This window comes from Phyllobates terribilis, unplaced genomic scaffold (assembly GCF_046119375.1).
Source record: "Phyllobates terribilis strain yellow unplaced genomic scaffold, ASM4611937v1 Scaffold_5__5_contigs__length_657084704, whole genome shotgun sequence".
NCBI classification, from domain to species: Eukaryota; Metazoa; Chordata; class Amphibia; order Anura; family Dendrobatidae; genus Phyllobates; species Phyllobates terribilis.
The window spans coordinates 325,201,356-325,228,158 of record NW_027362765.1 but is presented as its reverse complement, the minus strand read 5'-3'; the positions used below and the strand labels follow the sequence as shown (position 1 = coordinate 325,228,158).

The 26,803-nt window shown below is 43.2% G+C and overlaps 1 protein-coding gene across 1 annotated transcript in view; it reads left to right on the top strand.

The window, feature by feature from the left end:
* LOC141273141 (uncharacterized) overlaps positions 1-26,803 on the top strand; it is a 62,577-nt gene that overhangs the window by 15,962 nt on the left and 19,812 nt on the right. Inside the window, exons 2-5 of the mRNA XM_073684582.1 lie at positions 7,576-7,797; positions 8,020-8,133; positions 11,933-11,989; positions 14,388-14,624. Coding sequence (XP_073540683.1) covers positions 7,585-7,797; positions 8,020-8,133; positions 11,933-11,989; positions 14,388-14,624 — 621 coding nt within the window. The 5' untranslated portion in view covers positions 7,576-7,584. The remainder of the gene's footprint in view (positions 1-7,575; positions 7,798-8,019; positions 8,134-11,932; positions 11,990-14,387; positions 14,625-26,803) is intronic.

Genomic DNA, 26,803 nt, shown 5'->3' with positions numbered 1-26,803 from the left:
TTCTCTAAGGAAAGACCTCCAGTTTTCCATCATGGTCTCGGTTCAAGATTTGGCTCAACGCTTGCAGGGACTCTCTCTGAAGGTGGCCAAGCTCCAACAACACGTGAGTAGCTGTTCTGGAGCGCATTTTGTGGAACCAAAGGTACGTCTGCCTGATCTATTTTTTGGCGAACAACAAGATTTTTTTTCTTTTAAAAATGCTTGTTTATTGTATTTTCGTTTGAGACCCGGATCCTCTGGTGATGAATCACAGCGCATAGGGTTCATAATGTCACTTTTGCGCAAAGATCCTCAGGGATGGGCCTTCTCTCTCCAACCTAGTGATCCGTGCTTTAGATCAGTGGATAGTTATTTTCTGCTTTGGGTTTGTTGTATGATGATCCTGATCGTGTCTCATCTGCTGAGTCTGAATTGAGACGTTTGAGGCAGGGATCAGGTAATGTGGAAAAATATTGTTCTCACTTCCGTCGGTGGTCTGCCCAGGTGGGGTGGAACGATTCTGCTTTGAAAAGCTTGTTTCTTGCAGGGCTAGGTGAAAGGGTTAAGGACTTACTGATTGCTTATCCCACACCTGGAAACTTGCAGGAGGCAATGCAATTAGCTATACGGGTGGACAGGAGACTGCGTGCAAGGGTTAATGAGAGCAAATCCTCTGCTATGTCAGCTCCGAGTCCTGAGAGGGTCTGTGCTGACAATGGAGAGCCGATGGAGATTGGGGCGATGACACCCCGCTCTCAGGAAAAAGACCGCAGGCTTTCTGAAGGCTTGTGCTTCTATTGCGGAAATTCCTGTCATTTTATTAAGAACTGTGTGCTTCGTATGAAGAAAGAAAAAAAAATGGTCAGTTATGCCCGTATTGCCTGTTTAAATTCTAAGGGAGTATTCCTATCTGCCACTACTGCTGCTCAGGATGAATTAATTGAATTTCGGGTATTTGTGGATTGTGGTTCTACTCTGAATGTGATTGATGGGGGATTCTTGGAAAAACTTAGCTTAGAACCTAAAACTTTGTCATCCCCTATTGCTGTGGTTTCTGTTGATGGCTCTCCCTTGAAGAGTGTTACTCATAAGGTCTGTGAATTTCCCCTCACTATTAATGGTATTCACCAAGAAAATTTGGATTTGGTGGTATTGGATAATTTGCCTTCTCCAGTAATATTGGGGTTACCCTGGTTAAAATTGCACAATCCTGTACTGGATTGGTCTACCAATGAAATTAAGTCCTGGAGCCCTAAGTGTTATGACATGTGTTGTAACGGACGTATTGCTGCTGTGGATAAAGGGGAATTGCCTGTACCTATTCTGGATTTTTGGAGAGTTTTTTCTGAGGAGGAGTCACAAATTTTGCCTCCCCATAGAGACTATGATTGTACCATTGAATTTGTCCCTGCAGCGACTCTTCCTAAAAGTCATTTATTTAATCTTACTATTCCTGAGAGAAAGGCTTTAGAGGAATACATACAGACAAGCTTGGCCGCCGGTCACATTAGGCCTTCCAAGTCTCCTGTGGCTGTTGGATTTTTTTTTGTAAAAAAAAAAGATGGCGATTTACGTACTTGTCTGGACTTTCGTGAGATTAATAAAATTACTGTACGCAATCCTTACCCACTGCCATTGATTCCTGATTTATTTAACCAATTAGTGGGGGCCAAGTGGTTCTCTAAAATTGATGTCCGGGGGGCATACAATTTGTTGCGCATGAAGGAGGGTGATGAATGGAAGACTGCTTTTAACACTCCTGTGGGTCATTTTGAGAATCTGGTTATGCCTTTTGGTCTTACCAATGCTCCAGCATTTTTTCAGAATCTTATTAATGACATCCTTAGACCTTTAATCGGCAAAAATGTGGTTGTGTATTTGGATGACATTCTGATTTATTCGCCTGATCTGGAGTCTCATTGGCGGAGTGTACGTGAGGTATTACAGTTATTAATGGACAATTCGCTTTTTGCTAACCTGGAGAAATGTGAGTTCGCTGCACAGAGAATTAGTTTTTTGGGCTACATTATCTCAAGTGAAGGTTTTGAGATGGACCCGGTTAAAGTTCAAGCTGTGCAGGAATGGCCTAGGCCTATTGGTTTGAAATCGATACAGAGGTTTTGGGGTTTCGCCAATTATTACAGAAAATTCATAAAAAATGTTTCTATTATTGTCAAACCGCTGACCGATCTCACCAGGAAAGGTGCTAATGCGGTTCAGTGGACTTCTGAGGCCATTGAAGCTTTTGTGTTTCTAAAGGAGAGGTTCACCTCTGCTCCCATCCTTATGCAGCCTGATGTGACTAAGCCGTTTTTGGTTGAGGTTGATGCTTCTTCGGTGGGGGTCGGTGCGGTGTTGTCTCAGGAAAACAAGGATGGAGTACATCCCTGTGCCTTTTTTTTCAAAAAAATTTTCTGAGACTGAACTTAATTACGATATTTGTAATCGGGAATTGCTGGCGATTAAACTCGCATTTGAACACTGGCGTCACCTCTTGGAAGGTGCTGAATTTCCCATTCGGGTTTTCACTGATCATAAAAATCTGATCTATCTTGATGCTGCCAAGCGCTTGAATGCCCGTCAGGCTAGGTGGGCACTTTTTTTCTCGCGGTTTAATTTTTCCGTTACTTACATCCCGGGTACCAAGAATGTTAAAGCGGATGCTTTGTCTCGCAGCTTTTCTCCCATGGTCGGTGTTGAGGAGGAAGAGGAGAGCATTTTACAAGAAGGTGTTGTGATTGCTGCTTTGGACTCCGTTTTGGAGGATGAGATTCTTAAAGCTCAGGAGAATGCCCCATCTAACACTCCCCATGGGAGGTTGTTTGTGCCTAGGACCTTTAGGAGAGATTTGTTTGTTGAGTGTCATGAGTCTCGGTTGGCAGGTCATCCAGGAATTTCTGAGACCAAGAGACTTGTGGGTCGCAGTTTTTGGTGGCCTGGATGGCAGAAGGAAGTCATTAAGTGGGTGCACCAATGTACTGTGTGTGCTAGATCCAAGTCTTCGCATGCTCCTGCTGAGGGGTTGCTTTGCCCACTGGAGGTTCCTAGTGCACCTTGGACACATCTGGCTATGGACTTTATTACTGACCTTCCCCCCTCTGAAGGTTTCACGGTCATCTGGGTGGTCGTGGACCGTTTTAGCAAGATGTGTCACTTGGTTCCCTTCATCAAACTGCCTTGCGCTAAGACACTCGCTAAGGCCTTTGTCAAGGAAATTGTCAGACTACATGGTGTTCCTACTGACATTGTTTCTTGTTTGTTTGATAGGGGACCTCAGTTCGTGGCTCATTTTTGGCGTGCCTTTTGTGACAGGTTGGGAGTTCATTTGTCGTTTTCATCTGGATATCATCCTGAGTCTAATGGCCAGACAGAAAGGAAGAACCAGGATGTTGAGCAGTTCTTGCGTTGTTTTGTGGCAGACAATCAAGAGGGGTGGTCTGAGTTTCTGCCACTTGCTGAATTTGCTCTTAACAACCATACATCCTCTTCTGCTGTGTGTTCGCCTTTTTTTTGTTGTTCTGGGAGACATCCGTCTTTTGGGTCATTCTCCAAATTGGTTTCGGCTGTGCCTGAGGAGGAGAGTTTTTCCGGTGATTTGGAGAGAGTTTGGACGGATGTGCGTGGTAATCTTCAGGAGGCTAACAAAAAATCTAAGAGGTACTTTGATAGGAAACGGCAAGAGGTTTTGTTTGCTGTTGGTGACATGGTTTGGTTGTCCTCTAAGAATCTGCGATTGAGGATTCCTTCTAAAAAATTGGGTCCCAAGTTCGTAGGGCCCTTTAAGGTGCTTCAGATAGTTAACCAATCTGCTGTTAGGTTGGAGGTTCCTACATCCTGGAAGATTAACCCGGTGTTTCATGTTTCTCTGTTGAAAAAAGCTGATGTGTCGGATGGTGACGCCTCTGCCACTGTTCCTCCGGTGGTGGAGGACGGGGAATATGAAATTTCTCGCATCCTAAATTCTAGACGGTATAGAGGGAGTTTGCAGTATCTCGTCGCTTGGAAGGGTTTCGGACCTGAGGATAACTCATGGGTGAGGGCGGATGATGTTTCTGCTTCCAGACTTGTCAGAGCGTTTCACAGGAGGTTTCCTGGTAAGCCTGGGCCTAGGGGATCCGGAGGATCCTCTTAGAAGAGGGGGTACTGTTAGAACTCTCCTGTTAGTTTTTTTTTAGTTTGCTGGTCACATGACCATTTTTGCCTATTTAATCCGGCTCCGCCCTCCTGGTCTTGCAGGACTTCATTGTATTTAGTACTCTTGAGCTAGCTTGGTGCTCTGTTGCCGTTCTCTGTTAGTTTTGCTAGGTCTTCTGACCTCTATGCTTTTTGTTGTGTGTTTGTCTTTGACTGCTACTATTTCTGCTAGGAGGTGTCCAACTTATCCCAGTCCCTAGTTCTTGTAGGGATCCCTCCCTCACATCTATAGGTCTTCGTACAGACTAGCCGAGGACTTTAGCGGGTCTGACCGCAGGATCAGGTTCCCCGTTACATCGTAGGGATCTAGCTTAGTTCTATTGTAGGGACAGTTCTCCTGTCTTTCCTTAGTCCCTGTAGCAGATCATAACACCATCCATTCTCGTTTAATTTAGGTGTATCCATAGAAATGGCCCACCCTGTATATTGTCAATATTACACATTGCTTAAAATTAACTATTGCATTTATTTCATATTAGCTTACAAAAGTCCCACAATGGTATCCCATATATAGTGATATTGATCACAAAAAACTCTAACTATATGTAGCGACTGTTTGCATATAGGATATTAATCCAAAAAGAGAAAGAAATTGAGTATATCTGATCATAAAATTTAACCTTTATTGAATAAAGTCATTACACAATAAAAGCTTGATAAAAAGCACACCAGTAACTTCATAAGGTGGATATCGTCAAAATGGCATTGAATCATATGTACCATGCAAATGGATCACAGGACACTGACAACAAAGTTGTGGAAATAAGGTATATAAAGTGTACAAATTGGACCCAGTAGCTATAACATACCAAAAAATAAGTAAAGTTGCAAAGCAATCTTATAAAATAGAATTGGTGTTAATAGCTCACATCCATGGGTCAAAATGAACCCAATCCACATATAATCACATATACAGTGTTTGCCGTGGTGTCCATTACCTGGTGGAATAGGGTGGTGAACAAATCTGACGACCCGCCGCTCCGACGCGCGTTTTGTCTGCCTTCTTAAGAGAGCGTTCCTCTCTATTGTGAATATATTAGAAATTAAAGTATCTGGCACCTAATAAGTTAACTTTTGTTCAGTCCAAGTGGGTGTTAGCAGAAAACAATTCATATAGGGAGAAGTACACCTCCTCAGTGAAAACTATCTGCTAACACCCACTTGACCTTAACTAAAGTTAACACATTAGCTGCCAAATATTTGATTGCTAATATCTCCGCGATGTAGAGATGAAATTAAAAAATATATATATATTCTACTCTGCAGCCACAATTATATGGTGTGTCCAGTTCAAGTCCTCACTACTTTTGAAGCTGACAAGCAATACTAAGGCTAGGATCAGATCTTGTGTATTTGGTGCAAATTATTTCTGCATATTTTTTTGTGTTGAACCAGCACAGATATTGACTTTTAGCAGGAGCCAAACACTAAGCACCAGATAGGGTGACTATACAGTAGAAATCTATGCTCCCTTTCCAGTGTCAGGGTGGAGGGCCTCTTGAAGTTGTCTCCAGGCTTTAGCTATGCTGCTAAGATTTTATTATTTTATCACCATCTACAAAGCCCTGTCATTTTTTTCACGTTCATCTGCGCTGCCCCATTGAATAACATTTGTCCGAGTAATGTCAGTTTTTTTCATGGATAGCACTCAGACCAAAAATACAATCATGTGAATGAGCCTTAGATCTTGTTCACACGAACATATATTCAGTCTGAGCGCAGTCCATGAAAAAAACAGACAGCAATCAGACCGTTGTGATTTAATGGGACTATGCAGATGAATTATTGTTTTCACTGACTGTATCTGCATGTCAGAAAAAAATCGCAGCATCCACTAGTTTAGTTTCTTCCGTAAATCGGATGAGGCTCACCTATTCCAGTCTGTTAGTGTGAAAAATAAAATCTGATGCCACATGGAGCCATAAGTATAACATCCGATTTTTACGGATGCATTGAAATTCTGTAACATAGGAAACTGTAAATGATTAATAGCTGCTGAAAAAAAAACGGATTGTATACAGACCGCACAGGGATGACAAATGTGAAAAATTGTCCCACTTTTCTGGATTAAACTAAATTTTTTTATACGCTTGTGTGATGTTACCCTTAGGGCTCTTTCTCACGTCAGTATTTCCAGTATGTGTGGTGACAGTTTCCACACGTACCTTAGACACTGGCACACGCAGACCCATTCAAATGAATTGGTCTGTGCACATGTCAGTGTGTTTCCACGGACCGTTTGTCCATGTGCTCCACATGGAGATATGTCCGTTTTTTTGCAGATGCAGGGCCTCAAAAGTGTCTCACGCTGAACACACATGCATTGTCTCCATGTGTCATCAGTGTGACACATACCGGCGCCTGGGAATCAGCGCTACAGTTAGCCATGTTTCCAAGTGCCGGTGCTGAATGCTGCCCTCACCATGGTTCCTGTCGGCGCTGCGATCAGCACCAGCAGGGACAATAGTGATGGTAGTGGTAGTCTGATCCCGGTGTCCCCACCTGTAAAAATAAGAATAAAATAATAAAATCCATATACTCACCTATCCGGAGATGTCCCCCGCTGTAATCCTCTGACTGCTGATGCAGAAGAGTCGGGGAGAATGAGCGGCTCAGGAGCTGTAGCTCAGGAGCGGTGACCTGTCACTCACTGAGCGCAGCTCTGGAGCCGCTCATTCTCCCCGGCTTCTCGGCTTCAGCGGTCGCATGGATACAGCGGGGGACATCTCCGGACAGGTGAGTTTATGGATTTTATTATTTTATTCTTTTTTTTACAGGTGGGGACACTGCAGGAGCAGACTACTACTACCCTCATCATTGTCCTTGCTGGTGCTGATCACAGCGCCGACAGGGAACCATGATGAGGGCAGCGTTCAGCATCGGTGCTTGGGAATTGTGCTAACTGTAGCGCTGATTCCCAGGCGCCCGTCCGTGTGATCCTGATGCAGCACACAGGCCGCACACGGATGCAACACGTAAAGCACACACGGGACACGGATATCTCTGGTACCAGTTTTTCCGGTACCGGATATATCAGGACGTGTGAAACGGAACTTATGTTTATGCAAATGCCATTGATCAATGCTCACTGGTGTTCATTGTAACCATGACCATACGTAGGCTCTCTAGTTCATCATGTCATCATAGTCTTGCATGTTACTGATCAGCTTTTCATACACATGAATACAAATGAATTTACCACTACATAAATGTAAGATGAGTACTTACGTCTATTAAGCCTCATTATTAGGTTGCTTTCTTTAAAAAATAAGGAATCTGCTACAAGTACTAGAGCATATAATTATGTAATTAATAAACTTCTCTTTAATTTATGCTTTAATGTTAAAAAAAAATTCAGGCAACTTTGATACATTGGCTTTTCTCTTAAATTTATTTCTCAAGTCTGGCAAAATGTCTATCAGCACAGTAAAGAATGAAAATGGCAACGTCTCCTGTGAGACCCCTGAGGGAACTGTGGTGCACATCAATATTAACCAACGTTCTGCCTTCGACTGCTGCCTGGACACCTTCCGTTTCGTCTACGACATGAAGAAAATGCAGAAAATTGAGCAAATGGCAAAGCCCTCCCTTACGTCTGGTTCGGCTGCACCCCTAGGATTTGGGGTAAGGTGTATTACTACTCTTCTAATAATAATATGCTTATTATATTTACATGGATTGGTAGACGTATAGTAGCAGCTATAGATATCTTGTAAATACAGAAATCAGGAAGAAACGTTTCATATGGCCTACAGAACGTATGAAGCCGTCAAATTTATTGATTGTACTATACAGTACTTAGGTGTGTGTATAGATATAATCTCATATGTGTTCCCTTTAATCCAGGCCGCCTATATCTCCTTGGGTTTGGTGTCTGTCATGTTGGCCGTTATCATAGCCATAGTACAGCCAAGCTCGATCATCTTCTATACAGGGGTCCACTTCTGGGTAGGATTTCCGGTAAGTGCCACTAAATTATATCCTTCTGTGCCTTTGCTTCCTGGATATAGTCTGATTTCTAATCTGGGTTGGGGTTGATACCTTTTAATGCTGAAGCATTAACCTACACTACTTAACCTACACTGCCCCTGTAGGCCACACAGAAAATTACAGATCATCTATTAGAACTTTTCCCTTTATTGCTCTTTTGCCAGTTTTGGATGAGAAAGTAGTACAATAAGCTGGCATAGAGAGAGGCTATGGGTATATTGTATAGATTCTATGTAACTATAGTAAAGTGAAAATTGATTTGAGAATTTTTTTTCACAGAAGTTTTGCTTAATAAACACAAATCTTAAAATTACCAAAAGTATTTGGTGGGGTGTGAGGGGTCAAGAGGGGAAGAACCAATATCAATAGCAAGCTGTCATACTGTAGCCCTAAAATTACCTAAACATAATCTGTTGTTAGAGTAACTCTATCAGAAGGTGCTCTACACCTAGACCAATGAAAATAACACATTGTTTAAATCAGGTTTTTGTGTCACATGGATTTTTTTTTTTTAAATTGGCAATATTTTTTTTATGTCACGAAAAAAAAAAAGTAAACTCTTCCAGAAAGGACAGTAAGCATCAACAGGCTCCATTATCACTGCAGGATTACAATGATAGGTAACACCTCTATATACAGCTGATAACACGGGATCCACCAATGTATAGGTGATGTCGCTCCTGACCCTAATCCGCTTTTTTTTTTGCTGATATCAGGCTACATCATTGGCAGAATAAGGGAAATAAGTATCTGTTTTCCCATTTTTTATAACCATGAATGATTACTAAAATACATTTAAACATGTGTTCCCCATTCTGTAACAATTATTTTTATATATCTGATACTTTTATTTTTTTTTACAGGGGCTGGTCTAGTAACAGTAATTTAGATGGAAAGTGGCAATTTTATTTATTTATTTTTTACCTGCTGATTCTCATTTATTAATTAATTTATTTTTCATTTATTTTATACATTTTGATTTTTTTGGGGGGCGGGGAGGGGGCAATTCAATATTTTCACCTTTATCATATTTCCCTTGTAACTGGGCCTGGTATATTAGCCCAAGCTATAAGGTTCGTTAGCCTCCTGGCTGCATGGAAGAGCTGCCTGGGTCTCCTATGACCCACCAGCTTCTGCTCCGTCACTTTACGCACTGATCGCAGGACCACTGTGTATGGAGGATGAAATGTCGTCAGTGCTTCCTATTACACAGTGCTTCTTTAGTGCTGTGTATACAGATGGCAATAAACTGTCTCTGACTTCTCTATGGGTACTCCGGCTGTCAGATCCTCGTTTCCACTATGCTCCTATGCAGTGACATTTTAGAACATCACTGCAAAGTGGGAGTAGGACCGCCCAAACGTTTAAAGTCTAAGGACAGTCTGCAATAGGTCATTTGCTGATAATAGCTTTCCTGTAAAGGGTTGGTCCCTTCATAATCAACACATTTCAGATTGCAATTACAGTTGGTTCAGTGTCAGGCATCCCTGTTCCCTCCAGAAAACAAGTCATTTGCTAAGGGAAACCTCTTCAGGCAACACTTTCAGATTTAATGGTTCAAAGGTACCGGAGAGTGTGTTGTTGTTCCAGACCAGGGTTCACCAACTCTAGTCCTCAAAAGCCATCAACAGATCATGTTTTCAGGATTTCCTTAGTATTGTACACATGATTACAGTTTCCTAGACCTTCCTCTATGACATCTGAATAGTGGAGCATATGGACAGGAATTGTCTTCACGTGGCAATCCCTTTATAAGGAACCTATCAGCACAGAATGAATGTTCTAACCAAGTTCAGACACTTGGGGCATTATGGCGGGGCCAATCATGTAAGTGTCTACCCACCTGCTTTTTTTCTCTCTATGTCCAGACCCCCTTTTTCTTTCATTGACAGCTCTGGCAGTATATAGTCAGAAAGAGTTAAAAAACAAGCTGGATGGAAGATACACTAAAATGATTGGCTCCCCATGATGCATCGGGCACGTGTACTTGGTTTGAATAATCATTCTGTACTGACACAGTCCATTAAAGGCTCATGTAGACAAAATCATTGTTTTTATGGATAGCACTCATCTTCATGTTATTCTACGGTGTTATGCACATGTCCGATTTTTTTTCCTCGGACCAAATTTATTACCCACTCATGGTTTTGGCTCCCACAACTGAGAAAAAATACTGACCGAATACTGACCAAATACTGATAGTGGGGCCGTGGCCTTAGAGAAGTTGGAGACACTTTTTTTGTTTTTATCCACACAAAATCAGATCACACCCTGATCAAATTGTGATCAGAGTCCGATTAGGGTGTGATATGCATAATCAAATGTGGAGAAAACCATCTAAAAGACACCTGCCCTTAAACACAAATTTCTGACTCAGAAACTTTCATTGCTAACTTTTTCACTATGCCACCAGTAACTATTATAATATTTTGCACAAATAAATCAGACATAAATAATACATACTATTACATGGGCAGCAGTAATATAATAAAATTTACTTTCCACCGGGACAGCAGCATCGTATTAAACAGGTTTTCCGGTCTTGAATGCAATGTGACTGTAGACTTCTGAAGCATCACAGTGAGCACTCCTCACACTGTCAGGATTCTCTGGTATTGTCATTCTCTCTGAATACAAGTGTATTGAGTGAGGCAGAGCCCATCTAGAATGTGGTCTGAAGTATGGAAATCGCAGACTTCCACTCAAGTGATCTCTCTCCCGGGTTGACAATACTGGAGACTCCTGTCAGCTTGTGATGAGCACACTGTAAGGATTCAGAATTCTGCAGCCACATAGAGTCACATAGGGTGACACAGTGGGGTATATATAGTCCTGGGAGGGATTCTAAATCAAGTACCAAAAGGGGAGAACACCCATTAAATATCCCTCACTAACAGGACCTAAAACTTAGCTTTTATTCTACATATATAAAGGAGGGTGTCAAAATAAAGCTATTAAAATTGCTTTGCCACAAGTTTGCTATCTTAAAGCTTTACATTGAGCCATTCTTGCTGCTAAACCTAAATCAATAGCATCCTGGGTGCCATGTTTTATAAGCAAATCAGGGCAATCTATTAAAATAAGTCCCCTCTACATGTTTCATCGTTTACACAATGTCATCAGAGGAAGGGAAATAATCTTTTCCTCTGACTGTTCCACTCCTGATTTTGGCTTACAAATACTGATGTAAAATACTGACCAAATGCTGAATGTGTGAACATGGCCTTAAACTTATGTTTTTTGAACTCCTTGTGATTTGTAAAGAGTTTCTTATTCAAAGATTCAACAAAAGAAGCTCAGTGTGAACACACCCTTAAAGGAGTTGTCCAGTCAAAACTGATAAGTCTGTAGTCACTCTGTGTGACTGCACACTTAGTGCATGCGCTGCGGGGATTTGCCGGTTTCTGACCCGGGAACGGAGTGTATACATACTCCTGGCCAGTGGGCCGCGGCCTAGCTCTCCATACACTTGTATTGAACGAGGCCGCGCCTTCTAGTTGGACACACCCACTGGCCATCTGCGTCACTGGTCGGGGCTCGACCTTGGCGTAATACAAGTGAATGGAGGGAGGCCACTCCCACTAGCCAGTGGTATGTATAACTCATACATACCCGGCAAATCCCCGCAGTGCACAATGCATGTGCTGGGGGAATTTATAAGTGTGCAGTGACACAGAGTGACTGTAGACTTATCAGTTTTGACCAGACAACCCTTGTAATTTGGAAAACTCAATAAAACTAATTTTACCTGTTGTCTCTTTCTTCACAGTTCATTGTATCTGGGATACTGAATCTCGTGGCTTACAAGTTTCCAAAAACATGCTGGGTAAGTATTGGCCTTTTGTCAAAGAATAGTTTGTCAGAGTTGGTGCTACGGTAATACTCTATTTCTGCTTATAATATTATGCTAATAATAAAAAATGCAGTTTTTAAATGAAGGTCTTTGTTATTAAGGCAAAAAGAAATCCATACCTAAAGAGCCCTGTGTGAAAAAGTGATGGCCCCCCCAGCACCTTAAAACATAAATTAACTGTGGTTTATCACATCTTTGGGAAGCGGAATTCAAGTTCCCTAGCTACACACAGGCCTGATTACTGGACCTGCCTGACAAAGTGAAGTAGACCAAAGATCCTCTAAAGCTAGTCATCATGCTGCGATCTAAAGAAATTCAGGACAAATGAGAAACAAAGTAATTGAGATCTACCGGTCTGGAAAAGGTTATAAAGCCATTAATAAAGCTTTAAAAACTTCAGCAAACCACAGTGAGAGCCATTATCCACAAATGGTGAAAACATAGAACAGTGATGAACCTTCCCAGAAGTGGCCTGCCAACCAAAGGTGATCAGAGGTCACAAAAGACCCGACAAAATTATCCAAAGAACTGCATGCATCACTTACCTCAGTTAAGGTCAGTATTCATGACTCCACCATAAGAAAGATTGGACAAAAATGGCATGCATGGTAGAGTTCCAAGACGAAAACCACAGCTGAGCAAAAAGAACGTAAAGGCTCGTCTCAGTTTTGCCAGAAAACATCTTGATGATCACCAAGACTTTTGGGAGAATACTTTGTGGACTGGTGAGACAAAAGTTGAACTTTTTGGAAGATGTACAGTATGTCCCATTACATCTGGCGTAGAAGTAGTGCAGCATTTTAGAAAAGAAATATCATAGAAACAGTAAAATGTGATGGTAGTGTGATGGTCTGGGTCTATTTTGCTGCTTCAGGACCTAGAAGACTTGCTGTGGTAAATGGAACCATGAATTCTGCTGTCTACCAAAAAATCCTGAAGGAGAATGTCCGGCCATCTGTGACTTCAAGCTGAAACGCACTTGGGTTATGCAGCAAGAAAATGATCCAAAACACATCAGCAAGTCCACCTCTGAATGGCTTAAGAAAAATATAATTAAGACTTTGGAGTGGCCTAGTCAAAGTCCTTCCGATTGAGATGCTGTGGCATGAATTTACAAAGGCGGTTCATGCTCGGAAATCCTGCAATGTGGCTGAATTACAACAATTTTGCAAAGATGATGTGACGGGGTGTGAGACGGAGCAGGCAGAGACAGCAGGCCGATGAACAATCCATCGACCTTTATTGAGACTGGGAGAAAATAACACCAAACACTCCTTAGAATCTTCAATGTGGCTACACGAAAAAGTACAAATCCGGGGACACCACCCGGTAATCTGACACCAAGTAAAATGCAACAACAGTCTTAGACTAAGTCCTCAAATCCAGCAGGGTGGAAACACATCACAATCCCACGTGGCAACTGATCTCCAATAGTTCAACTGATCACTAATCTTCAATAGTCTTATGGATCTCCAGTAGTCCATACATGGCACCAGGATCTGGCCTCAGCAACAGATCCTAGCCCTTCACACAGCACAGCAACAACTAACTCCAAACATGTGTCTTATAGTTCTTCTTCTCTTGGGATCAGCCCCAGGTGGGGTAAAGATACCCACACCACACCCCCTTAAACATTTACTACAGGTAATTCAAAGAATGAAGAATCTTCTAGAACTCCAGTCTCCAGCTGGTCTGCAGACTTGTGTATTTAAGGGAAGCCCCATGCAGAGAAGGACAAAGACACACATGCCCCCACTAGATGCAAGACAGAAAATGCTAATATAAGCCTGATTACAGTATGGTCCATGAAAACAGGCACACTCTATCCCAACCCCTCCCCCTCAAATTGTGCACAGACTAGTGATCTCAACACACTCACTTACAGATGAGTGGGCCAAAATTCCTCCTGAGCGTTGTAAAAGCCTCATTGCCAGTTATCGCAAACTCTTGATTGCAGTTGTTGCTTCTAAGGGTGGCCCAACCAGTTATTAGGTTTTAGAAACAATTACTTTTTCACACAGTGCCCTGTAGGTTTGGATTTCTTTTTCCCTTAATAATAAAGACTTTCATTTAAAATCTGCATTTTGTGTTAACTTGTGTTATCTTTGTCTAATATTTGAATTTGTTTTCTGATCTGAAACATTTATGTGTGAAACATATTCAGAAGAATAAGGAATCAGGAAGGTTTTTCACACCGCTGGAAATGTGTTCTTGAGATCATATTCTGAGATGTTAAATGTGTTCTTGAGAAGAAGCCTATAGTTTAGCATCTTTAGTTGAAGTCTCCATAATGTATTAGTTAGGCTGTCTTTTAACTTATTGGAAGTTGTCTAATTCTGATTACTTTGTCTTTTCTCATTTACCCATACAGATGGCACTTGTCGCCCTTTCCCTTTTAATGAATTTAAGTGTGTCTATTGCGGGCATGGTCATAGCAGTTAATGATATTCAATTTTTTGGCTGGTCTGGAGTCAATGAACAAGTCTGTGATAATCTTCTTAATAGATCTAATGATTACTACAGAGGAACAACGCCTCCAAGATACTACTATGGATATAGCTCTGACTATGACCTGAGGAGTTGCAGAGATGGACTGCAACAGTACAAGGTTACTACCTGTTTATGGTTGAAACTTATGACATTTACATAAATGCTGCAATAATGTTCCTTCTTGTATAAAAATGTATGGGTTGCCAAATATCTTTTTTTTGTATTCTAAATGTCACACCTAAAGTAGAAAAAAAGCCATTTATTTTGTATGTCCTTTAGTACCAATATATTCTGTAGTGATCTACAAAGATTGACAGTATAACCTGCAAAAGACAAAAAATATATCTCATACCCTACCAACATTATATATAAATGTAAAGCAAAGTTGCATATTAAATATAGGGTACTTAGTGAACTATTTTTGATCAAAAAAGGTATACAAGCCGTCCCACCAGCAACAAGGTGACCCTAAATTGGGACGGTACCTACACGGTCTATATTAAAAACCTTACTGTATATCAAAGTTGAAGTAATGCATATAAAAGGGTAGACAAATAGGACCGGGTCCCAACTTCAGACCACCTAGGCCCGTGGTAAGCTACATATATACTAATCAGCTCAACAAAGGGGATGCCACACCCTTAATTTGCACAGAATGCAAACAAGACAAAAAACCAAGCAATGTGAACTGAGGTCTAAGATGGTACACATGCAAGAAATAGGAGCATGTTCACACTAGCAAAAAGAAGCAAAACCTACAAAAGACAAAAAATATATCTCATACCCTACCAACATTATATATAAATGTAAAGCAAAGTTACATAGAATCATAGAATCATAGAATGGTAGAGTTGGAAGGGACCTCCTGGGTCATCTGGTCCAACCCCCTGCTCAAAGCAGGATTCACTAAATCATCTCAGACAGATGTCTGTCCAGCCTCTGTTTGAAGACGTCCATTGAAGGGGAACTCACCACCTCTCGTGGCAGCCTGTTCCACTCATTAATCACCCTAACTGTCAAAAAGTTTTTTCTAATATCTAATCTGTGTCTCCTCCCATTTAGTTTCATCCCATTGCTTCTAGTCTTTCCTTGTGCAAATGAGAATAAAGATGATCCTTCTACAATGTGACAGCCCTTGACATATTTGTAGACAGCTATTAAGTCTCCTCTCAGTCTTCTTTTTTGCAAGCTAAACATTCCCAAATCCTGCAACCGTTCCTCATAGGACATGGTTTGCAGACCAGTCACCATTCTGGTCGCTCTTCTCTGAACTTGCTCCAGTTTGTCTATGTCTTTTTTAAAATGTGGTGCCCAAAACTGTACACAGTATTCCAGATGAGGTCTGACCAAAGAGGAGTAAAGACCGATAATGACTTCACGTGATCTAGACTGTATGCTTCTGTTAATACATCCCAGAATTGTATTTGCCTTTTTTGCTGCTGCATCACACTGTTGACTCATGTTCAGTCTATGATCTATTAGTATACCTAAGTCTTTTTCACATGTACTGTTGCTTAGCTCTATTCCTCCCATTCTGTATATGCTTTTTTCATTTTTATTGCCCAGATGTAGTACTTTGCATTTTTCCCTGTTAAAAACCATTCTGTTGGTTGCTGCCCACTGCTCCAGTTTATTTAGGTCTTTTTGAATCCTCTCTCTCTCTTCTCTAGTATTAGCTATCCCTCCTAGCTTTGTGTCATCAGCAAATTTAATCAGCTTACCCTCAATTCCTTCATCTAAATCATTGATAAAGATGTTGAACAATACAGGTCCCAGGACGGAGCCCTGTGGTACCCCACTTGAGACATTCATCCAGCTGGATGTGAAGCCATTTACAACCACTACCGTTTGAGTCCGATCACTAAGCCAGTTATGAATCCACCTAACAGTTGCCTGGTCCATTGCATACTTGGTCATTTTTTCAATAAGGATGGTGTGAGATACTTTGTCAAATGCTTTGCTGAAGTCAAGATATACTATATCTACAGCATTTCCCTGATCCACCCAGTCAGTGATTCTGTCATAGAAGGAAATTAAGTTAGTCTGACATGACTTGTTAGTTACAAACCCATGCTGACTCTACATATTACATATAGGGTACATACATATTAAATATAGGGTACTTAGTGAACTATTTTTGATCAAAAAAAGTATACAAACCGTCCCACCAGCGACAAGGTGACCCTAAATTGGGACGGTACCTACACTGTCTATATAAAAAAGATTGACAGTATTCACATCAGTCAACTCTGCCTCCGAACACATAATTTCCCTCTCGAAGGCATATATACTTATATGTATTGTAAGGTTGCAGCCGGACAGGTCGTAGAAGAGACGTATGTGTCCCCAAGGTGCCAAGCCTTGGTGATGTAGGACTCGGAAAAGCAGGCTCCAGCACACATAGTACTGAGAGGTGTTTAATAGGCCTGGATTATAGGGCCGAGTTTTATGAGCAGCTGAAAGAGCTGGGTGGGATCAGCTGCTCACTTACCTCCAGCCCAGGTCTTGGAAGGTCTGATTTAAGACAGCTGCGGCTGTCTCAGTCTCTCTGTGTGTTGTGCAAGGTGAGCAAACCTTGCATGTGCTGCTCAGACTCTGCTGGAGGCAGAGAAAGGTACTTTATTTAAATGGCTGAGGCCGTGCTTTATGGACTGGTTATTTTGAGTTTTTGTTCAGTTATATCTTTTGTGCCAGAAAGAGGCTGTTATGTTTTGTTTTCCTGACTGGTTTATGGACACTTAATAAACCACCAGTTTGTTTTGAACCTGTGGACTGCATCCCTGTGTGAACCTGCGTCTACCCAGATTTGATCCTTCTCAAATTGGTGTTAGAAGCTTGGGCACGAATTCCAACGGGCAGTGTGACTGCTACAGGAAACCGTACATGTCCTGGGTGAATGCCACCAGCCAGTAAGGTCCGGCAGCATGGAGGAGCTGATAAGGCAACTGGTGCAGGCGAATATGCAGGAGCAGCAAGCTCAGCAGGAGACGAATAAACTGTTAATACAACAATTCCAGCTTCAACAGCAACAGATGCAGCAACAGCAGCGGGAACAGATGACGCTCCTGGCGGACGCCATCTTTGTCAGAGAAGCCGCACCACCTCCAGGCCGAAGTGACAAGACCCAGGTGAGAAAAACCGTAAGAGGAGCGTTGCAAAAGATGACTCTGGGGGATGATGTCGAGATGTTCGTGGCCATGTTTGATGGGGTGGCGGACCGTGAGAGACTACCACCTGAGCTGTGGGCGGAGGCTCTAGCGCCATATCTGACCGGGGAACCACAGAAGGCGTACTTTGATTTGGCCCTGCAAGATGCTAAAGAGAATAGTAAACTTAAGGCGAAGATCCTGGCAGTCAGGGTACAACGAGTCCAGCTCTGGGACTTCCACAGGAACAAACTGCCCCGGTCACAAATGTTTGACCTTCTGCACCTAGTCCAGAAGTGGCTGCAGCCAGAGACTTGTTCCCCAGCCCAGATGGTCGAGAGTGGTCATTGATTGGTTTATCCACGCTCTGCCGAAGTCGATTCAGTCCTGGGTTGCTCAGGGAGATCCCCAAAATGGAGATGATCTGGTGGGCATAGTGGAGAGGTACCGGGCGGTAGAGGGTTCCCTGAGCGGTCAAGCAGGGGTTAGGTCATCTTTCTTGGGTTCCCAAAGGGGGGATGGCTCCTAAAAGAAGGGGACTAAATCCTCACTGGGTGGCCATCCAAAGTCCCAGGAGGCCGCTGAATCGCAGGTGGGTAATCAGTCCCCTTCCATCCTCTGTTGGAGGTATCATGCCCCTGGCCATAAATCCGCCCGGTGTCCCATGAACGCTGAACCAATGGACTGCAACTTGGGCCGGCGTTGCTCTTATTTTGCCTACCCCGCCCGCAGTGCGGTTCATCAACGTGGTGAGGGCCCTCAAGCATGCTCAGTGTCTGTAAACAGGGTGCAGGTGTCTAGACTGTTGGACTCAGGAAGTTTGGTGACCCTGATAAGGGTCACACTCCCTCATCGGCTGGATCCTAGGAAGGTGGTGGGGGTCCGGTGTATCCATGGGAATGCTAAAAACTATCCTGTGGCCTGGGTGGATGTAAACACGGACTGTGGCACCACAGCTCAGGAAGTGGGGCTCGTTAAAGACTTGTTGCACCCGATAATAATCAGACAGGACTGTGCATGATTCTGAGACATGTGGGAGAATGCGGTGACATCTGGTTGCTCGGACGACAGCCAGATCACTCCCGAAGAAACCTCGCTGCAGTCTGTAACAGACGAATTTCCCATGTGTGTGTTTGTGGGCGATGAGGATGGGGCAGGGCATCCCCTGAGGCCAACATCCCTGAGCTGGAGGTGTCCGAGGGAAACTTTGGAACTGCCCAACTCAGGGATTTAACTCTTAAAGGGGCATTTCATAATGTGTCTGTACTTAACGGTGTTGCTCAAGAGCCGGGGGGTGACACCCGATACCTGTACTTTGCCGTCAATGGGGACTTGCTATATCGAGTCACCAAGGTGAGAGGGGAGCTCGTCGAGCAGTTGCTGGTGCCGAGGAAATACAGGCGTAAGATATTAGACATGGCCCATGCACATGTCTTAGGTGGTCATTTGGGAGTAGAAAAAACACAGGAACGAATCCTCCGGAGGTTCCATTGGCCCGGTAGTCACCGAGAAATTGTGAATTATTGTAAGTCCTGTCCCACCTACCAGCTGACCTCCCCAGTGGCACACCTCCCGAGCCCCTTAGTGCCGTTACCTATCATTGAGGTCTCGTTTGATCGCATAGCCATGATTTGGTGGGGCCCCTGGTCAAGTCCGCCAGAGGGCATCAGTATATCCTGGTGGTATTCAACTATGCGACACGGTATCCGGAGGCTGTGCCGCTATGAAACTCCTCCTCTAAGTGTATAGCCCGGGAGTTGGTCCATATTTTTTCTAGAACGGGGTTACCTAAGGAGATCCTAACAGATCAAGGGACCCCATTTATGTCAAAGGTGATGAGAGAGTTGTGCGACGGCTTGATGGAAAGGTTCAACAAAACCTCGAAGGCCATGTTAAAGAAGGTCGTAGAGAAAGATGGCCGAGACTGGGACTGCCTACTGCCATACTTTCTTTTCTCCATCAGAGAGGTACCACAGTACTCTACTGGATTCTCCCCTTTTGAACTGTTGTATTGCCGACACTCCCGAGGACTCCTGCATGTGGCAAAGGAGACCTGGGAGGAGGAGTCTACGCCCTACAGGAGTATAATCGAACACGTGGCCCAGATGCAAGGGAGAATTGCCAGGGTGATGCCCATTATGAAAGAGCACCTCCTCAAAGCACAAGAGGCACAATCTAGGGTGTACAATAAATCGGCAAAAGTGAGACACTTCAACCCTGGGAATTAGGTACTGGTGCTGGTATCTACAGTGGAAAGCAAATTCCTGGCGAAGTGGCAGGCCCCTATGAAATAGTTGAAAAGGTTGGTGAGGTCAACTATAAAGTCCACCAGCCAGGGAGAAGGAAGGAACTTGATTAAGCCATGGCGAGATAGGGAGCCCGTGGAAGCTCCGTGTTAGCTCCGTGTTTAGTGGTTGAGGCTGGCAATGTGAAAGAGGTCAAGGTGGCAGAGTCGCTGTCACGTGCCCAAAAGCAACAGTGCAAAGAGTTGCTACAGTGAAATAAAGACCTGTTTTTGGAGTTGCCAGGACTCACTCAGGTCATAGAGCATGAGGTACTCACAGAGCCCCATGTTCGTGTCAACCTAAAACCGTATCAGATCCCAGAGGCCCGCAGAGAGGTGATCTCGAAAGACGTGAAGCGGATGCTTAACCTGGGAGTCATTGAAGAGTCCAAGAGTGGCTGGTCCAGTCCGTTAGTCTTAGTGCCAAAACCAGATGGAGAATGGCGGTTTTGCAATGACTATAGGAAGCTGAACGAGGTCTCGAAGTTTGACGCCTACCCAATGCCTAGGGTAGATGAGCTTATCAAAAGGCTAGGACCCGCTCAGTACATCACCACCCTGGACCTCACCAAAGGATACTGGCAAATTCCCCTGTCCAAAGAGGCCAAGGTGAAGATGGCCTTCTCGACGCCAGACGGATGTTATCAATATGCCAGATGCCGTTTGAGTTGCAGGGAGCTCCGGCCACCTTCCAGAGAGTCATGGACCGGATCTTAGCACCCCACAAAAAGTAGCAGCTACCTAGATTACATAGTCATATTCAGCCAGGACTGAGAAAGTCATCTTGGCAAAGGTCAAGCCATACTTGACGCTCTAAGGAAGGCGGGCTTTACCATCAACCCGAAAAAGTGTCCTATGGGGATGGAGGAAGCCAAGTATCTGGGCTACGTTGTTGGTAGAGGGGAAATAAAACCACAAATAAATAAGGTTGAGGCCATCCTGAACTGGCCACAGCCCCTCTCGAAGAAGCAGGTCAGGGCATTTCTAGCCAATGAAGCGGCATTGCAGGAATTAAAACTGGCCCTCTGTAAATAGCTAGTCTTGGTGGCGCCCAACTTCTCCAAAGAGTTTGTGGTCCAGACGGACGAATCAGATGTCGGGCTGGGAGCAGTCTTGTCCCAGGAGATTAACGGAGAGGAACACTCTCTAATGTACGTCAATCGAAAACTGTCTACATGCGAGAAGGACTACTCCATAGTGGAAAAAGAATGTTTAGCCATCAAGTGGGCATTGGACACGCTGAGGTATTACCTGTTAGGTAGAAGGTAGTGTCAGACCATGTCCCATTGAGGTGAATGCATTAAAAGAAGGGGAACAATGCCCGAGTAACTAGGTGGTTCCTAACCCTTCAAGATTTTAGTTTCCAGGTAGAGCATAGGCCTGGGAAACAACATGGGAATGCTGATGCCTTATCAAGGGTTTATTGTATGGTGGCAGAAGGTGCCAAGCCTCCTGGCTTTGGCCAAAGGGAGGGGGAATGTAAGGTTGCAGCCGGACAGGTCGTAGAAGGGAGGTATGTGTCCCCAAGGTGCCAAGCCTTGGTGATGTAGGACTCGGAAAAGCAGGCTCCAGCACACGTAGTGCTGAGAGGTGTTTAACAGGCCTGGATTATAGGGCTGAGTTTTACGAGCAGCTGAAAGAGCTGGGTGGGATCAGCTGCTCACTTACCTCCAGCCCAGGTTTTGGAAGGTCTGATTTAAGATAGCTGCAGCTGTCTCAGTCTCTCTGTGTGTTGTGCAAGGTGAACTAACCTTGCATGTGCTGCTCAGACTCTGCTGGAGGCAGAAAAAGGTACTTTATTTAAACAGCTGAGGCCGTGCTGTATGGACTGGTTATTTTGAGTGTTTGTTCATTTCTATCTTTTTGTGCCAGAAAGGGGCTGTTATTTTTTGTTTTCCTGCCTGGTTTATGGACACTTAATAAACCACCGTTTTGTTTTGAACCTGCGGACTGCATCCCTGTGTGAACCTGTGTCTACCCAGAGCTGATCCTTCACAGTATATACATATACAGTATATAAAGTAGGGCTAAATGTATAGTAAACCAATAAGGCTTACGTTCAGGATTTAAATGCAGAAAATTCCTTAAGGTTTCTGAACCTCTAGGCAGAAAAAACGCTGCAGAAAAAACATGCATTTCGCCATGATTTTGATGTGTTTTTTGATGCATTTTTTCACAGCAATGAATGCGTTTTGGAACTAAATAAAGATATTTGAAAAAAGAAATGTGGGACATAGCTTTAACCCTTGGATTACCTTCAAACCTGGGGTAAATATATTGGTTAATTTAAATGATTAAAGAATGTGTCTGTTGTATTTCAAATAAAGTGTTTTACTCTCAGTGTGTGTGTTTATTTAAATCTTTACTTTACTTAGGTTTAGTAATGAAACTGTCTGGTTGACACCTTTTCATCACTAAATAAAAGGGCTAGGTGTCAGCTAATCCCATATACCTTAATCTCATTATCATTCCCATTCATGTCATTTCTTGGGCAGCTGAGAACTGCTATTTTTAGCTTAGGAAGGTGCCATTAGGCAAACATGTTCCCTGGCTATTAATAACAGCTCACAGCTGTTTAGCCACTTGGTCCCCACGATCAGCAACCAGCAGCACTTCGGACTCAGCGTATTTTAATTGCGTCCAAAACGCTGTGTTCTAATGGCACACTTTTGTTGTCAATATATGCAGATCCACCGCATGTAATGACACTTCAGTTGGTCAAAATCTGCAGCAGAGACTAGTGTGTCCACTACAGAAATTGACATGCTGCTGGTGAGTTTGGGTACATGCCCACGATCAGGAGCCACTGCAGGTTTGAAGCTTATGAAGAGTCAAACCCGCAGCGTCCAGATGTTAGAGCATAGTGGATGGGATTTCTAGAAATTCCATGTCCACTATGCGAGTATCTGAGGCTTCGGATCACCTGTGGACACTGACATGCGGCGAGTCTTTCAGGACCGCAGCATGTAAAATTCTCTTGCAGAGTAGCTAGTCTCCGAAACAGAAATTTGATCACTAAAATGTTATGAATGCGGTAAATCCGCACGGTTTAGTGAACACATGTGGATTTACCTGCGTTCAATAGAATGCAGCATTTTGGACGCAGTAAAAATATGCTGCGTCCAAAGCGCTGCTACGTCCGGATTGTGAGCACATAGCCTAAAATTTTAAGAAATGGTGTCGGCTCCCACGTCATTTTCATAAACAGTAGAAAGAAAACCGACTGCTTGGAACCGATATTAGTAGCCGGGGAAGGGGCCATTAGCCAAACATGTTCCCTGGCTATTAATAACAGCCCACAGCTGTTTGCTTAACCTTTACTGGCTAGATTACAGGGGGACCCCAGAAAAAATTGACGTAGGGTCCCCCTATAAAATCTAACCAGCAACGGCTAAACAGAGAGCTGCGGGCCAATATTAATAGCCAGGTAAGGGGCCATGGATCCTGGCCCCCTCCGCGGCTAATAATATCAGCTCTTAGCAGCCCCAGAAATAGCGCATCCATAGGCCTCCGCTCTTCCCACTGCCGTGTAGCGGTAGCGCGTGGGGTAATAAGGTTGGGGTTCATGTCAGCCTTGTATTGGCGGCTAACATGAAGCCCAGGTTAGTAATGGATGGCGTCTATAAGTCGCCCCCATTACTAACCCTGTAGTAAGGTTTTTCATGTTTTTTAAAATAAAGACACTGCCAGAATAAAGTCTTTTATGTAAATAAAATTCCACAAGGTTTTAATCTTATATTTAAAAATGAAAAACACTGTATACTTACCTAATGCACAATCTCCGAAGCCCTTGTCTCCTGTAAAAATAACCAAAAAAAAAACCAACCATATCCCTCACCTGTCTGCCATTATAATGTAATCCCAGTGTCCTACGACGATCCGGGTCACTTCTACAGCAGTCACACCAGCAATCACTGATGTGACTGCTGTAGAAGAAAGCACTATAGACTGACAGGAGTGTAATCACCCCTGTCAGTGTGCATTGCTGCGCTGCTGGGGCTGTGTTCACCAGAGTACATCAGCTGAAGATCATCCAGTGCCCTCACTTATTGCATCAATGTTGAGTGGGAAAATTCCCATGCAGCACCGATGCCGTAAGTGAGGTCCCAGAGCTCGTCAGCTGATCTTCAGCTGATGAACTCCAGTGAACTCAGTCCCAGCAGCACAGCGATGTACATTGCCGGGAGCGATCGCGCTCCCGTCAATGTACAACCGGGTGATCAGGTCGCCGTGAGACAACGGGAGGACAGCGGACAGGGGAAAATAATAGGTGTTTTTTAGTTTAATATAGATTTTTACTTTTTTTTTTATTTTTACACAGCGCACAGGCGCTGGCTACGGAGACTCCTTCTCTCCTCAGCCGTGCCTGCTCCCGGGAGCAGCTGACGGATGATGGGGGTGAGTAGTCTTTCCCGGGTACCATTTTTGTGCGTTTTTGCAGTGTTTTTTCAGCGGTTTTTTTACTATGTTCACACATTGCGTTTTTGCTGCGTTTTTTTTTCTGCAGCAAAACCTGATCTCTTGCCAGGAGGTTTGTTCAGGATTTTTCTTGCTTTTTTGCTTGTTTGTTTGTGCGTTTTTCCTTTTGTCTCTTTTATGCATGTACATAAAGTTCAGTGAAAAAAAAATCTCATTCTGGTTTGGCACAAAAAACGCTGAATAACCTGAAACCTGCATTTTTGTTGCGTTTTCTTCACAACCCATTACTTCCATTGGGTGAAAAAATGCTGAAATAACGCTGAAAGAAGTGACATGCTCTATTTTGCAAAAAAAACATGCAAAGCACAAACTCCTGATCAACAAAAACCATGATGTGTGTATGAGATTTCTGGAATCTCATAGACTTTGCTGGTACTGTAATACGCAGCTGAAAATTTGCATAAAAAACTCTGAAAAAATTGTGATATGTGAACATGGCCTAACTGCCACAGATTTGAGAAGAATCGAACGTGAAGCAACCAAGAAGCCATTATCCTCTAGAGATGTCATTTTCCAGAACTGCAACCTCCATGGAATGCCCAAAAGTACAAGGTGTTCAGTGTTCAGACATGGCCAAGGTAAAGGAAGCTGAAACCCGACCACCACAGAACAACACACAGAAGTTGAAAGATCAAGACTAGGCCCAGATTTTTCAAAGGTTTTAAGGACTGGTGAGATTAGTGATTCTTCGCGAATTAGGTAGATGGGTCTATGGCTGGATCAGTAACGAGCACAGACCTTCACTTTGACTGCAACGCCAGCAAAGTGTAGGTGAGAATCGGCTATGGGCTGGTATTATTAAAGATGAGCAAGTTGGTTCTTCCCAGTCTGAAGATGGACTCAAAATCCACTTCCAAACCTGCTGCCAGTTTTTTAAGACACTCTCTTCAAGCAGTGGTACAGGAAATCCCCTGAATTTTTCAATAAAACCATGATTTTTATGCAAGACAATGCTCCGTTGCATGCATCAAAGTATTGTCTAGCCAGTAAAGGCATTACAGATGAAAGAATAATGACATGGACCCTTCCTCACCTGGCATAAACCCTATTGAGAACTTGTAGGCACAAGTATGTTCCTCATCATAGAGACAGCCAGAAAGAGAGACAGGGGCAGGCCTGTGGGCAGGTCTTATCTTGCTGATCTGACCTAGAGCACCAGGATAAGACCCTGCCTACAGTCCCGCCGCGAAGCACTGGCATCTCATTAACTCAACACTGCAAACACTGATTACACAAGAACCACAAGACAGATTTCTTCACCTCAGGTATCATATTAATCAGTGCAGCAGCCTCAACATGACACTGGCTTTAGTTAGCAAAATCCTGCTGACAGGTTCGTTTTAAGTGAGAGATTTACAGTAAAGGCGAACAGTGCACCTCTCTAATCAGTGTCTGGGCGGTTGGTGCTGTCCAAAAAGATGATGGTCAGCATATTAAGAAACTGACAAACTCCATGGGTGGAAGGATATTGGTAACTTAGACTTTTTTGTAGAAATGTCAGAAATGTATTTTTGTGCATATTGAGTTGTTTGTTTATTATTATTCTCTATGTAACAAATGAAAATAGCTGGGAAAATATACATTTTTTATTTAGTTGCCTAATAATTTTACACACATAGATATTCTCTTAAGAAACACAAAACCTCACTTTTCCTTTCTTAAATATTCAGGTTTATTAACCTTTTGGATTTACTGACAGCACTGTAGTTATTCAATAATAAAACTAATCATCAAAAATGCAAATTGCCTAATAATTGTGCACATTGTAGATAATAGTAAAGAAACTCTAAGAGCCGCCACTATTTAATATCTAAAATTTTAAAAAAAGATTCTGCAAAAGTGATGAAGACTCTTCAGAAAAAGACACATCCAGCGTCTTTTCTGCTTATTTTATTCTATAGTGATGTGCGTCAACCTACTAGAAGCTGCCCAAAGAATCAGCATGTTACTACTTTTAACCATTTCACAGTTTCCAAAGCCTGAAGTCGTTAAAAGAAGTAAGAAAAGACTGAACATGTGTGCAGCAATGTCGTTTTGACATTGCTGTGCACTGTGTTCATTTGTTGTGGCGATTTTGCTGCTCTTTTTCAGGTGTATTCCAGGCAGAATCAGCCAGAAAAAACGCATTTTGTGCACCATAAGAAGTGGAAAAAAAACAAAAACAAGCCCACCTGAACTGCCACAACCAACCTCACAACCTGTTCACAATACATACAACAATATTTTTCAGAAGCTCTGTTTCTGATTGAGAAAACTCGAACTGTAAAGCTAGGTATTCGTACCGGACATCTAGTGTCCGGTGCTGAACTCTGAACATGGACTTCTCCAGGAAGAGAAGGAGAGAGAAGAGAGAGATAAGTAGAGAAAGACCATCCACTGGTCCGCTCA